General features: G+C 41.1%; 2 protein-coding genes across 4 annotated transcripts in view; one reads left to right on the forward strand and one right to left on the reverse strand.

Moving 5' to 3' along the window:
* The window catches only part of slc9a6b (solute carrier family 9 member 6b), a 31,757-nt gene extending 31,332 nt beyond the window's left edge, over positions 1-425 (reverse strand). For all 3 annotated transcript variants that reach the window (XM_053516484.1, XM_053516483.1, XM_053516482.1), the window contains exon 1: positions 134-425. In XM_053516484.1, coding sequence (XP_053372459.1) covers positions 134-377 — 244 coding nt within the window. In that variant the 5' untranslated portion in view covers positions 378-425. The remainder of the gene's footprint in view (positions 1-133) is intronic.
* Positions 426-8,765: 8,340 nt separating this feature from the next.
* il2rga (interleukin 2 receptor, gamma a) lies at positions 8,766-14,384 on the forward strand. Its single transcript, XM_053515574.1, has 8 exons — positions 8,766-8,877; positions 9,683-9,773; positions 10,384-10,577; positions 10,773-10,912; positions 11,009-11,174; positions 11,380-11,479; positions 13,410-13,491; positions 13,696-14,384. Exons 1-8 carry the CDS (start codon positions 8,802-8,804, stop codon positions 13,936-13,938), a joined length of 1,092 nt encoding a protein of 363 aa, XP_053371549.1. The 5' UTR covers positions 8,766-8,801; the 3' UTR covers positions 13,939-14,384.
* The last annotated feature ends 177 nt before the right edge of the window (positions 14,385-14,561 follow it).

Consider the following 14,561-nt stretch of genomic DNA (forward strand, 5'->3'; position numbering starts at 1 on the left):
GATGATGATAATAATAATAATAATAATGATGATAATGATGATAATAATAATAATGATGATGATGATGATGATGATAATAATAATAATAATAATAATAAGGATGATGATGATGATGATGATGAAGCTCTCTGACCGTAGATCATGGCGAGCCCGGTCTCGTGCAGCCCGGTGATTCTGCGGTGTTTGAAGCTCCAGACGGTGATGATGGTGAGACTCAGTGACGCGGTGCCGCTCAGCACGGAGCCGCTCTCGCGCCGGTGTGAGTCCTGCGCGCGCCGCTCACTCACCGCGTCCACCAGACCTGCACCGACACACACCTTCACACACACACACCAGCACACACACAGCGCACACACGGCCATCCGGACACTGCACATAACTCACACACATCAATACACACACACACACACACAGAGTGTGTCCCCGCTCACACACTCCACTGGTTTAAAGTTCCGACAAACTCACCTCGAGCACTGAGTACAGCAGTGCGCATGCGCAGCCCCGCTCCCGCGCAGCCAATCGCGCGCCGCTCTCGCGCACAGGTACAGGTCTCACGCACTCTCTCTCACACACACAAACACGTGGACACATCACCTCACACTCAATAACATAACACAACGAGTACATTTAGGTATGCGTGGAGTTAATATACTTAGTATACTTATTTTTTACTAGGGTGTGTGTGTGGTGTGTGTGTGAGAGAGAGAGAGGTGTGTGTGTGTGTGTTTGTGTGAGAGTGAGAGAGAGAGAGGTGTGTGTGTGTGTGTGTGATGTGTGCCCAAGTAAAAAATAAAAAGTATGGTAAGTGTACTAAATCCTATCATGCCAAAGCATACTTAAGTGCACTTGCTCCAGACTAATGACTAGTACACTTGATGTTTGCTATTTTGGAACAACTAATTTTGTACTAAGTGTATTTAAGTTGTAATTAAATTGTACAAAAGCACAATTTTAAGTGTATTAAGTATACTTTTGTGTGCTAAAGAGGAACAACTTTAAGTACACTTAGTACACTTAAAGTATATGGCTGTGTGTGTACTAACGTACATACCTGACAGTAATTAATACAATGTAAGTATATATTTAATGTATTATAAGTACATTACAGCTATTTTTACTGTGTTACAAATACGAGTATATTCTTATTGCAGCAGTAGCTGTTATACTTCTGGACAATTACAAATACTAAATAAGTACACTTTGTGGTTAATACAAATATACTTTATTGTATCATACAGTACACACAACCTTCTATACTACAGTATTGTGAATGTGGTACCAGTACACTAAAGGTGTTTAGGATCATTTACAAATGCTAAATGTATTTTCTATTTTCTCGAAAACAGGCCGAGAGCTACGGAGCCATTAGATTACGGAGTACATAAGATTTAGTAATAACACATTAGACAATACATTCTATAGATTAAAGTATGTACTTAATTAAAAAATTACCTAACAAAAAACATAAAATTTAACTAATGGCAATGAAAATAAAATAATAACAATATGAACTAACGCGCGCAAAATGATGTAGCTTCCAGCCGTTAATTCAAACTAGAAGCGGAGGCCTGGGCGGGGGAGGAGCCAATCAGGAAACAGATGATTGGCTGGTGTTGCACTGATTCTAGTCTCTGGTTGGCTGGAATAGTTGCAGAGTTCTGACGCTGCTGCAGTTTGTGCAAGTGTCGCTTTATGTGCACGCGTCTCATATGTAGTTGTTTGAGCAGTTAGTAGTATATATGTATGTGTGAGTGTTTCATATGTGTGTGCATGAGTGAAGTTTGATTTAAGCCCTATACGGCACCTCATATGAGAGAGTGCAAACATAAATTATCTTGAACGGGCAAAAAGCGATTTTCAGCGCACAAAAACGAGTCTATAGAGCACACACACGTGAGAGAGTAGTGCACAAAATATAAGTACATTTAAATGTAACTGATAATATACTGAGACTACTGAATATTAAAATGTCTATTCTAATGTGTACTTTCTGTACATTTGGACAATGATTATTTCGAGCATTTTGTTAATATACTATAAAAAAATAAACCAAAGATAATTTTTAATATTTAAAGTTTAATTCCAAAATTTGGTAAAAGCATGATGTTAGCAGACTTTTTTTTATAATAACTGATGGTACAATTTTTTGTTGTAATACACTAAAGTGTGTTTTTTTTTTACAAGTATGTGTCTGTGTGAGTGTAAGAGAGTTTACATTTGTAATGTGTGTGTATGTACAGTATGTGAGCATGTGTGTGTGTGTGTGTGTATGTGTGTGTGCGTGTGTGAGATGTGTTTGTGTGTGTGAGTGTTAGCATTTGTGATGTGTACATGTGTATAATAGGCCGCAGATGCTGGAAAAAAGTATCACACTATGATGTTACTGAATAAAAAAAAAAAAATCCTTAGGAAAACAAGAGGGTCCTGAAGAAGAATATATAAATATTTCTTGAGGAAAAGATAATTATATCCTTTAGCATAAAATTATAAGATTCATGAATAAAATTTAAAATTTAATTTAAAAGCTTGTGCCACAATTAAAAATAAAAGAAGGAAGACATTCTCTCTGTCCACATACACTGTGATTATGGAATTAACAGGATACAGTGTAATATTTTAATACTTTACTTTTAAAACTTCACACTTAAAAGTAAAACGTTTTTGTTTATTCACAAGGATTAAAAATGTCACGCGCTTTCAGAGACATCACGTCCTAGCTCTCAGTACTCGCCCGACAGTCTCACTCTCATGGCATTGCTCACAGCGTCCCGTCTTCAGTGTATCTGCTGTAAACAGAGTGCTATTAACGTCGCTGTGTCCTATTACTGTATAAGTCTGATAACTAATTCTTCCTCTTTCCGATACCCCTCTCCCTCCCCCCATCACCCTGTTTTGTATTAAATGCAAATAAATGTCTCGTTTTTGGTTCATTATCGCTCTCATGCTGCTTCACCTTTCCTCTCTGACTCTGATCATTTGATACTGATCTGAACATTCCCTCTATCTGAGTGTGTGTGTGTGTGTGCTGTGAGCTGTGTGTGTTCCTGATGGCATTAGAACAGCCTGAGCGGGTTGGTCACTAGAGTTTGGTGATCTGTAGACACTCAGCAGCAGCTCTTCATCAGGACTCATCTGTTCTGGAGTTAATAGAAACATAAAGTCTCTGTTCTGTTGGTCGCAGCCCATTCGGGTATCAGAGGGAACATTTTGATGGACTTTGGTGATTGTGGTGATTTCCTGGACTCTGAATTCCCAGTAAATTATGGCTATGCAAAGTCACTGAGTGTCAGATTACGTAATGTTTATATGTGATATACACTTAGAGTTCCCCCTGGTGTTTGTGTAAACATGAGGTTATGAGCTCCGCTTCCGCTGTGTTTCTGCTGTGTCTCAGTGTGTTGTGTTTATAATGCAGATTATTAGAAACAGGTGTGTAGCTCGATAAAAAGATCTGACATCTTCATGAGTAATATAGAACACTAATATAACAAAAATATAACGCTAATATAACAATAATATAACGCTAATATAACGCTTATATAACGCTAATAAAACGCTAATAAAACACTAATATAACGCTTATAAAACACTAACATAACGCTAATATAACGCTTATATAACGCTAATATAACGCTTATATAACCCTAATATAACGCTTATATAACACTAATATAACGCTTATATAACACTAATATAACGCTAATATAACGCTTATATAACGCTAATATAACGCTAATATAACGCTAATAAAACGCTAATATAACGCTTATATAATGCTAATATAACCCTAATATAACGCTTATATAACACTAATATAACACTAATATAACGCTAATAAAACGCTAATATAACGCTTATATAACACTAATATAACACTAATATAACGCTAATAAAACGCTAATATAACGCTTATATAATGCTAATATAACCCTAATATAACGCTTATATAACACTAATATAACGCTAATAAAACGCTAATATAACGCTTATATAACGCTTATATAACGCTTATATAACCCGCTCATATACAAGCTACATGCTAATCTACAGTTACAGTGAAACCTCGGATTACGAGCATAATTCGTTCTGGAAGCGTGCTCGTATTCCAAAACACTTGTAAACCAAATTACATTTTCCCATAGGAAATAATGGAAACTTAAATTATTTGTTCTACAGCCCAAAAAAATAAATACATAAAAATAATTAATACAAAATATAAAGTAAAAATAAAACAAATTAACCTGTACTTTACCTTAAAAAATGTAAAAATAAATCCCGACAGATAAGTGTTTCCGTTTGTGCACACAGGGTGTGTGTGTGTAATGTGCGTGCACGCACTTACACACACACGCATTAACGGAGAGACCGTTTTTAAAACCGTTTAAAAATTAGCAAGGAACATCGCTAGTCACACTCGCGTGAACGCATACTAACAGGATCACTACTGTAAAGTTAAACAACAACAACAAACGAATTAAACACCTCCTCACCTTTGAAAACAATCGCGACAGAAAAGGGTTTATGTGTTTGTTTGGCAACCTGAGAGAAGGGGAGCTGAAGGGGGGGTCGCTCGCGTTTACGGCCCCCTTCTCTCAGGTTGCCAAACAAACACACAAACTCTTATCTGTCGCGACTGTTTTCAAAAGCAGAGGAGCTGTTAAATTTTTTATTTTTTTTTACTTTACAGTAGTGATCCCGTTAGTATGCGCTCACGCGAGTGTGACTAGCGATGTTCCTTGCTAATTTTTAAACAGTTTTAAAAACGGTCTCTCCGTTAATGCGTGTGTGTGTGTGTCTGTGTGTGTGTGTGTGTGTATTCACCCAGCAGGAGAGACGATTACCTGCAATTCCGCTGCAAGAGAGAGAAAAAACGTTGGCTCACTTGTGATGACGTGACGGCTCGGTGTTAAAACAAGAAGCGCATGCGTGAAACATGATACTCAGTGCTCGTAAACTAAGACAATGCTCGTTTTTCAAGTCAAAAATGATGAAAAATTGTTGCTCATTTTGTGAAACACTTGTAAACTGCGTTACTCGTAATCCGAGGTTCCACTGTATCTTTAAGCTATTCACATCTCACATTATAAGACCTCAGGTTCCTCTCCTCTGCACTCACTCAGTGTGTGTGTTCTCAGTGTGCGTGTGCGTGTGTGTGAATGTTTTAACTGTGGAGCGCAGCCTCAGCCCAAACATCCTAATGATTAGGAACTCATATTCACTTGGACATACAGTATTAAGAATTTTCCATGTCATTGTAGCAGAGATCCAGTCATATTGACAAAAACCGTAAATCTCTCTCTCACTTTCACACACACACACACACGCACACACACACACACACACACACACACACACACACACACACAAACATACTGATGTCATTCTAAAAACACAGTAAAAATAAAGGCCTGAGCGTGAGTAGTTTTTCTTGCTTGCCAACACAGTTCTTGAAATTTAGCTTTGTTTCCTGAAACACACACACACGCACACACAACTTAAAACTCAAAACCATGCACTTTACAGTTAAACCAAACTTTGACTTCAGATCTAACACAAAACCTATGACACACACACACACACACACACATACATATGCTACCAAATCGTCATTATTTTAAAGAACTTAGTGCAAAAATAAGTAGCTAAACTACAGGTATGTAAACCAAGGTCGCAGGGTGGACTAGGCCAAACGTCCAGTATTATTATTGGGCTGCAAACTGCAGAACCTTATCATATTGGAAAAAATCTTATCTAGCGGGGTCTTCAGGTGACATTCCTTCTCGGCTCGCCATCGAACAGAGTGCTACAAATTACTCTCTTTCCTCTCTGCTTTTTGCGGCGCCTGTATCATCCATAAAAGTGGTTAACACAAACTTTATAGTAAGCAGCTCTCTCAAAATATGGTGTCAGGTCCGAAAGGTATTTAAGTTGCCATCAACCTCATTGTCCACCCCTATTGCCTATAACCACGCCTTTAAGCCATCACTCATTGACTCCACGTTTTCGATTTGGTCCAGGAAAGGAATGGTCACTGTAAGAGACTTGTACATGGATGGTAAATCTGCCACATTCCCTCAGCTGAAACAGAAATTTGATCTTTTACCATCACATTTTTTTAGATATTTACAGCTGAGAAACTATGTTCGTACATCTATCTCCCACTTTGAACAATTAGCAGACGAACATGATATACATAAATTACTTTCTGCCTCCCCTGATGCCTTTAATTTGGTTTCCCATCTTATGGATGTTTTTACTGGTCAGTTAGACGTATCTCCCTGTATTTGAAAGATTCCTGCGAAAAGGATTTAGGTATTCAAATTACTAATGAGGATTGGAAAAAGTCTATCAACGTCATTAATAAATGCTCTATTAACTCAGGACACCAACTTATCCAATATAAAGTATTACATCGGCTTCATTATTCCCGGGTTAAGCTTAACAAATTCTACCGCTCCTTCTCCTCTAACTGTAACAAATGTGAATCTGCAGAGGGATCCTTGGGACATCCTTTCTGGTCATGCCTAAAACTTTATAAGTTTTGGAGCGAAATTTTCAGATTCTACTCTAAGGCTTATTCTTGTACCCTTGCTCCTGATCCAGCAATTGCTGTTTTTGGTTGGTCTGACTCACTTTGTGGGTTCAGTCATCAAATTAAAAAAGCTGTCCAATATGGAATGGTGGTAGCTAAAAAAATGATTCTTTGTTTATGGAAAAAGGCATCAGAACCACTTTTTAAATCCTGGCTTTCTGAACTCTAGTACTTTGCATTTAGAGAGACTTAGACACAATCTTTCTGATAGCATTGCTGGCTTCCACCTGGGAACCCTTTTTCAATTACCTGTCAAATGTCAAGGATAATAGTTTGAAGTTATGACCTTTTCATGGCTTGTAAGATCATTAAATTGCCCGTGCCTTTTTTTTTTGTCTTTCCTTCTTTGTCCTTATAGTTGCTGTAGCTTTTTTATATTGTTCTGTGTTGGTCAAAAAAGTAAAATATAATATAAAAAAATAAAAAATAGCTGATAAACCAGACAGTATTCAGTAAAATAATTTCTATTAATTTGTTTCCACAGTGGTTATGCCTCTGTCCCCGCTCCTCATGTCCCCACTCCTCACGTCTCCGCTCCTCACAGCCCCGCTCCTCACGTCCCCGCTCCTCACGTCCCCGCTCCTCACGTCTCCGCTCCTCACAGCCCCGCTCCTCACGTCCCCGCTCCTCACGTCCCCGCTCCTCACGTCTCCGCTTCTCACAGCCCCGCTCCTCGTGGCTGCTCCTCACCAACTCACCTGGACTCACTGGAGTCCCATCAGTCCCAGCCGTCACCCAGCAGGTCCCCTGGGGTCAGTAACAGTGAAGAAGGATGCTTCAGAGTCTAGAGTGGGAGTCGTGCTGTCTCAGTGGCGAGGAGCTCCTCCCAAACCGTTCCTCAGTGCCTTCCCCTCCAAAACCCCTCTGTCACCAGCATATGGAACCAGGAGCTTTTTGCCAGTGAATTGTCTCTGGAGGAATTGCCTGGACTGGTCTCTCCATCCATCTCAGGAGGAACCTCACCTGCCTCCACAATAAGCAAGGTGGGCTCTTTCAAATAAAACTCATTGATTCACTGCCTCCTATAGACTCTGGGCAGAGTGGACCCCAGCACTCCATCCTGCTGTTATCACTGTTATCACCTGATGCTAGTTTCCCCAGACACTCAGACACTCCTTGAGCAGAACTTTCATCGCCTGGTGTATGTGCTTTTGCTGTTTGACGTTGTGAGCATGTCCTCACCTCCTGAAGCTGCTCTTACCATTTCCCATTCTTCTATAATTACACCAAAGCGGCTTCCTGTGTTAGCTCGTGTTTCTGGTGCAGAACTTCTGCTTGACGAATGAAGATAAGTTCTGGAGGAGCACGATGTCTTTTCACGATGTGAAATAATAAAAACATTTCAGACAGCACACAGTACAATAAACAGTTACAGCACATGAAGTTACAAAACTGTCAAATAACTAAAGTGCTGATCTTCTCCTCTGAAGCTGATCTGACTATAGAGGCGACTCTACGGGAACTCAGAGGCCTCATGACGTCTGACTGTGTGGATCTCATCAGGAACTCATCAGGCACACACACACATACACACACATAGTGTATAATAATAATAATAATAATTATTATTATGATTATTATTATTATTATCCAGGAGGTTGGCCAGCGCCTCCATCTGGCTGTTGGTCGTCTACTCGATGATTTCACTCTCAAGTCTCAAGTTTATTTAAGTTTGGTTTTACCAGTAACACCTTTACCAGTAAATTGTCTGTCTGCCTGTCTGTCTGTCTGTCTGTCTGCCTTTCTGTCTCTCTCTGTCTCTCCGTCTCTGTCCCCCCTGTGTGACGGTTTGATTAAACTGCTGATGTCTCAGAGACTAAAAGACCGAAGCGTCTTGTTTTGTAACCCATCCCCCCCCGTCTGTAACAGTGAAGGTCAGAGGTTAAACTTCCTTGCCATAACTACCGAGTGGAGTTAAATAAAGATAAAACTCTGTATAATGTTTAAAATGTTGGTCAAATAACAAATGTGTTTAATTTAAATGTTAATTGAGAGTAAAATGCTCTGATGATGATTAATAACTTTCTTCTTGTATTCGTTAACATTTTATTTCAGGTATTTTTTATGAACTCATTTCTGTGATGCTTGTGGTTGTTCTCATTTGACAGCGTGTGTGTGTGTGTGTGTGTGTCTGTGGGTAGTTAACAGGAAGTTTCTCTCTCTCTCACACACACACACACACACACACACACAGTTGACGAGAGGAGTGATGGAGGTCGACATGAAGATGTTTTTCTCCGTGTTTCTGACTCTGTGGACCTGCTCGGCCTCGTCTCCTCCTGACCGTGAGTCTCTCCGTCTTACAGCCACATGAGCTCTGTGTGTGTGTGTGTGTGTGTGTGTGTGTGTGTGTCCGTCCTAAGCTAATTGCTCTCAAAAGCTTTTACAGTAACTGGAGACATACACAGTTATAATGTACACACACACACACACACACACAGTTTAATAACCTTCATGTAACTTCGAAACATCTCACTAAAACCTGCTGTGTTTCCAACATTGTTTTATTAAATATAAAAATATTCTTTATGATTTAATAATAATTTAAAAACCATAAACATTACAGTTGTGTGTTAAGGATCTGTTAAAGTTTATGATGAGCAGAATATTATATAACCCCAATCTAATTACTTCTCTCTCACACACACACACACACACACACACACACACACACACACACACACACACAGGGTCTGATTAATAAATAAATGTAACATTGTGTATAAATCAATAAAGTAGTTTAGTTCGTGTGTGTGTGTGTCAATTATCTAGCACATACTACATAGAACTGTGTGTGTGTGTGTGTGTGTGTGTGTGTGTGTGTGTGTGAGCATACAAACCACAGTTTTTTTTCAGGCCTTTCTATTTCCTGTAGTGTGTTCTTGTGAATTTCGCCTGAAATGGTGTGTGTGTGTGTGTGTGTGTGTGTGTGTGACGTCACTCCGTCATTTCATTCGATTTTCAGCTACAGAACTTTTTTAAGCTCCGAGTGTTTTAGACGGAAATGAACAGCGTGTTTGAGTCAGCTTTTTTTAGGCCCATGAACCCCACACCTTGTGTGTGTGTGTGTGTGTGTGTGTGTGTGTGTAGAGATCGAGTGCATGGTGGTGAATCTGGAGTACATGAACTGCACATGGAATGGAAATGGAACCCAGAGTGGGAACCTCAGCTTTAAGAGCAGGTACGATATCTCTGTGTTTATTGTAAAGTTTAATGTGTGTGTGTGAAAGTGTGTGTGTGTGTGTGTGTGTGTGTGTGTGTGTGTTTCCTCCTCTCAGGTTTTCTCCCTAACACCCTCAGTATGTTTACTGCAAACGCTGCCTGTAGACGTCTAGACGCTGTAGACGTCTAGTCTCACTGTAAGACAGACGGTGTTTTATTCCTGTGACGCCGCAGCTGATCGTCCCTTTAAATGAATAAATAAATAAATAAAGTGGAGCGAGTGCGTTCCTCTCGTCACTTATGTTACAGCAGCTATAACACCCCCCACCCCAGTCCCCTCCCCCCACTCCGCCGCCCCCCCCCCCTTCAAGTTAATAAGATAAACATCACACATCTAGTCATGTGACTGAGGAACCAGCGTCAACTCCTCCGTCCTGAAAACTTCACCAGTTTAGGGATTATTGACAGTGTGTGTGTGTGTGTGTGTGTGTGTGTGTGTGTGTGCGCTGTACAGATGGCTGTGGTATTAATACACACCAGTCATGTGTAACAATGATTTTCTTTCTGATGAACATGTGTGTACATACATTTTAGTTGCGTGTGTGTGTGTGTGTGTGTGTTTATGTCAGTTATAAGTCGCGTGACAGTTCTCAGACGGACCCTGTGGAGTGCGCCTCCTATCTGCACGTCGGAGCGTTGCGTGTCGGCTGCCTGGTTCCCTACAGCGAGGAGAAGCTGCTGAGGTTCAGAGACTTTTACGCCTGGTTATACAGAGACGACATTATCATCGCTAAACAGGAATACACGCCACTGTCAAAGAGGGGTAACACACACACACACACACACACACACACACTGTTTTCTGTCTTTCCCCATGACCCTGCACTCATTTCACACACGGACCTCATGGAGCTTCCTCTACATTTAACTAATCATCTTCTCTCTCTCCCTATCTGTCTGTGTGTGTCTGTGTGTGTGTGTGTGTGTGTGTGTGTGTGTGTGTGTGTGTGTGTCTCAGTGAAGTTGCATCCTCCCCATAACGTGTCGTGGGTGTTGAGGGATCCGGAGCTCTGGATTTACTGGAACATCTCCAGTAACATAAAGTTTATGTGTCAGGAACGTGAAGTTCGTTACAGGATCAACGGCAACCAGTGGAACGTACGCACATCTGTCTCATGACCTCCGTGTGCTATAACAACAACAACAACAACAACAATAATAACAGTAGGAATTTGTTCTGTGGCTGTTCCTCAGGATCAGGGCCGGGTCATGGAGAACGCCTTTAACGTGCCGTTTCCGAACGCCCAGAAGCGGTACGATTTCCAGGTGCGAGTGCGCATGTCCTCCAACTGCGCCCAGTCTGATCTGTGGAGCGACTGGAGCGAGCTGGTCTCCTGGGGCACTACGGTTAACGATACAGGTAACGCGCCCTCACAGATTAAATCCACATGATCACGAGCTGAGACTCTCTAACTCACTCCTGTACAGCGACATCAAGTCCAGTTTCACAGATAATAAAACCGTCCTGACGTCCTGAATGAAGCCAGATGTTCCTCACTGTGTGATACGAGAGTAAACTCTGCAGATGATCTCCTGACGTGTGTTTGTGTGTTTGTGTTGCGTAGTGTTGACAACGCAGACGTCCACGGGGCTGATGGTCCTCTACACCATCGGCGCTGCAGTCGTCCTCATCATGCTCACCTGCCTGCTGATCCACAGCGAGAGGTTCGTGCTCTGTATTCAGCTCTCCAGGAGCCACACACCAACACTACAGCCGTAAACACCACACACACACACACACTGATAACCACATGTTCACAGCATACATATAAATAGTTATTTCTAAAAAAGAAAAGAAAAAGGAAGTGCTGGCTGTGTGTGTCGTCCCCACAGTGTTCAAGGTCGTTGTGTTCTCTACATCTCCAGTTTCTCAGTCCGTTCCTCGTTTCGTTTCTCGTTTCCTTCTCTCTGTGCTTCACTCTCCCTGAGAACGTTTGTACTCTACCTGCCAGGAAGTTCTACTCAGTAAAATGCTGGTGATGAGGAACAGCAATAAATCTATAAATGTAATTATGGCAAATAATTCCATTATTTAGTAAATAAATGATACCAAACTTCAAATTAAAAACATGATAATTTTATATTATTATTTACATTTTTCAATAATTATTTTAAAATCATATTAATTAAGTGTGTATTTAATGTATTTGATTCAGCAGTAATCACGCGGTGTGTTTGTAGCATGAGACTGCCCGCTAGTGGAGCAGTGTGTTGCGTTGTGTTGTGTTGCGTTGTGTGTGGTGCGTTGTGTTGCGTTGCGTTGTGTCAGGCCGCGGCGCGACTCCGCTACACTTGATTACATATTTCAGTATCATTTGAGTATAATAATCAGGAAACATTTTAAAAAGCTGTACTCTGGCTCGGTGCCTCTGAGCTACGCAGTCCGAGCTGATACGGTAGGGAGGCACGTGAGAGCGTCACTGTTGACTTTTTTATTTTTTAATATCCATAATGTTAGCCTTGGCACAAAGATTGACTTCCTTCTTCTCTTTTTCTCTTCATGCTCATTGCTGGCTCGTAAACCTCCCAGGAGCACACCTACGGGATCAGAGGACGTTTATACATAAGTCTACTTCAGTATTGAACGCTAATGATAACGCTAACGCTGAGCAGCAGCGGGGGGGGGGGGGGGGGGGGCAGAGCAGACCGAACGAATCACGCGTGTCTGGTGTGAAATCAGCCTTAGACAAGATTTAACAGCCGGGATTTTTAGTTTCTAAACACCCACGCAGACGGATTGGCTGAAGGACCGTCCTCCTCACGGGTCTCAGCCCGTCTGAGAGCTTCATGGACATTTGTACACTAACCCCCCCAAAAAAACTACATGCAACTAATTACATTCGCTACACTAACTAATATTCTCCGCCCACTGGCATTAACTAACTGATTAAACAATAAAATAAAAATGGCATTAATTACATAATTGTGGTCTTTAATACGCAGCTGCTTGTTTTCATGAAGTTAAAATGAAATCAAGTTGTAGGGAAAAGTATAAGAGCAATATTGTATAACAATATATTTTTATTATTATTCTTTATTTCATTTATTTCATAATGTATAACCTGCATATATTATGTATTGTTGCATTTATTTATAATTATATATGATAAAATTAATATATATTATTTTTAATGAAACCAGTGTTAAACACTTTCATCTTTACAAATTAGCAAGTTTACAAGTTACTTTTTGTACCATAACTTAAAATAATGAAATTTTATAAAAAAAAAAATAAAAATAAAAACCTAAAAAGGTTTGAGAAAATTACACATTTACCAAAAAGTATTAAAAAACGAGGAGCTGGAACACCGGGAACGATGAGAAGGCGCTCGAATAAAAGGAGTTTATCTACACTGCAGTAAGATTTCACAAAGGAACAAAAGATCAGTTTTAAAGAGAACCTCGAGGCTGGTTCACGTCTAGTAGAACACAAAGCAATCTTCTCTGGAGCGCTGCTGGAGATTCTGGACAGCAGGACACTCAGGTCTTTAGGGCTGTCCATCAGGGGGCGTGGCTAATGAAGAGAAATGTTCTGCTCATATTTAAAAATGGAACAAAGTAAAAAAACAAAACATCACTGTGGGGTTTTTTTCAGACTCAGAGTGATCCTGGTACCTGTTGTACCAAGTCCCAAAAACCTTGGAGATCTTATTGACAGCTACAACGGAAACGTGGAGGTAAGCCACTTCCTGTTTGCGATGTCTGTGTGTGTGTGAGGAAGACGGACTGATACTTGCTGCTCATGTAGATTAGGATCAGTTTTATATAATCAGTTAAACTCAGTGTGTGCGGTTGATCGTCTCAGTGTATTTATAGATTAAGATAAAGAGAACCAGGAAGGAAGCTGATCTCTCTCTCTCTCTCTCTCTGATGTCCTGCAGAAGTGGCTGCACATCTCCAAAGAGCTGCAGGATGGATTTAAGCCCAACTTTAGCGAGCGCCCCTGCACCGTGCGCGAGTTCAGGACAGAGACTCACAGCGAGTCGGAGAGTGACGACTGTCTCTCGGTGCACACGGCCGTCTCGTCTGACTACCAGTCCATGCAGAGCTACTCGTCCACCTCCACGCTGCCCTCTCCCACAGACAGCCCCAGCACCGAGACCACGCCTCTCAACGGGATGTAAACCACACCCCCAGGAGCAAAACCCCACTGGAGGTTACAATTTGGATTTAAATAGTCAAAAAAGATCAAACATGATTTCCATTTTCTAGTTTTTCTAAGGGTTTAAAAACAAGCCCGGGGCCTCCAAGTGGCGCAGTGGTAAAGTGCTCGCCCCATCATCCAGTGATCGCGAGTTCAATTCCCGGGTGATGCTGTAACCTCTCGCAGCCGGAGGTCTTGAGAGAGCTGATTGGCCGAGCTCTCTCAGGGGGGAGGGATGAGAGGTACTCAGTGCTCACACATTAATTACGGCTCTACAGCCAATCAGGGGCGTCTGTGAGCAGTGGTTAGGAGGAAACACGTGATAGTCTCCGGCCCTCCTGACTTAATGGTAGTAGAAGTCTTAAGGTGGGAGCCCCCTAATGACGGGGAGGAATTGGACACGACTAAATTAGGGAGAAAATTGAATTTTTTAAAAAAAAAAAGTCTGATGCGCTCTGACGTCGATAACTTTGGCAACAAATTGGTAAAAACAGTGATAAGGTCAAAGACACAAAGAGAGACACAGATACACAAAGAGACATAAGCTAATGATTTGGTCACTCAGGGAAAAGAGAAGGCTGATTACTTGAAAGTATCTTCAAC

The sequence above is a fragment of the Clarias gariepinus genome, chromosome 17, assembly GCF_024256425.1.
Source record: "Clarias gariepinus isolate MV-2021 ecotype Netherlands chromosome 17, CGAR_prim_01v2, whole genome shotgun sequence".
In the NCBI taxonomy this organism is placed as follows: Eukaryota; Metazoa; Chordata; class Actinopteri; order Siluriformes; family Clariidae; genus Clarias; species Clarias gariepinus.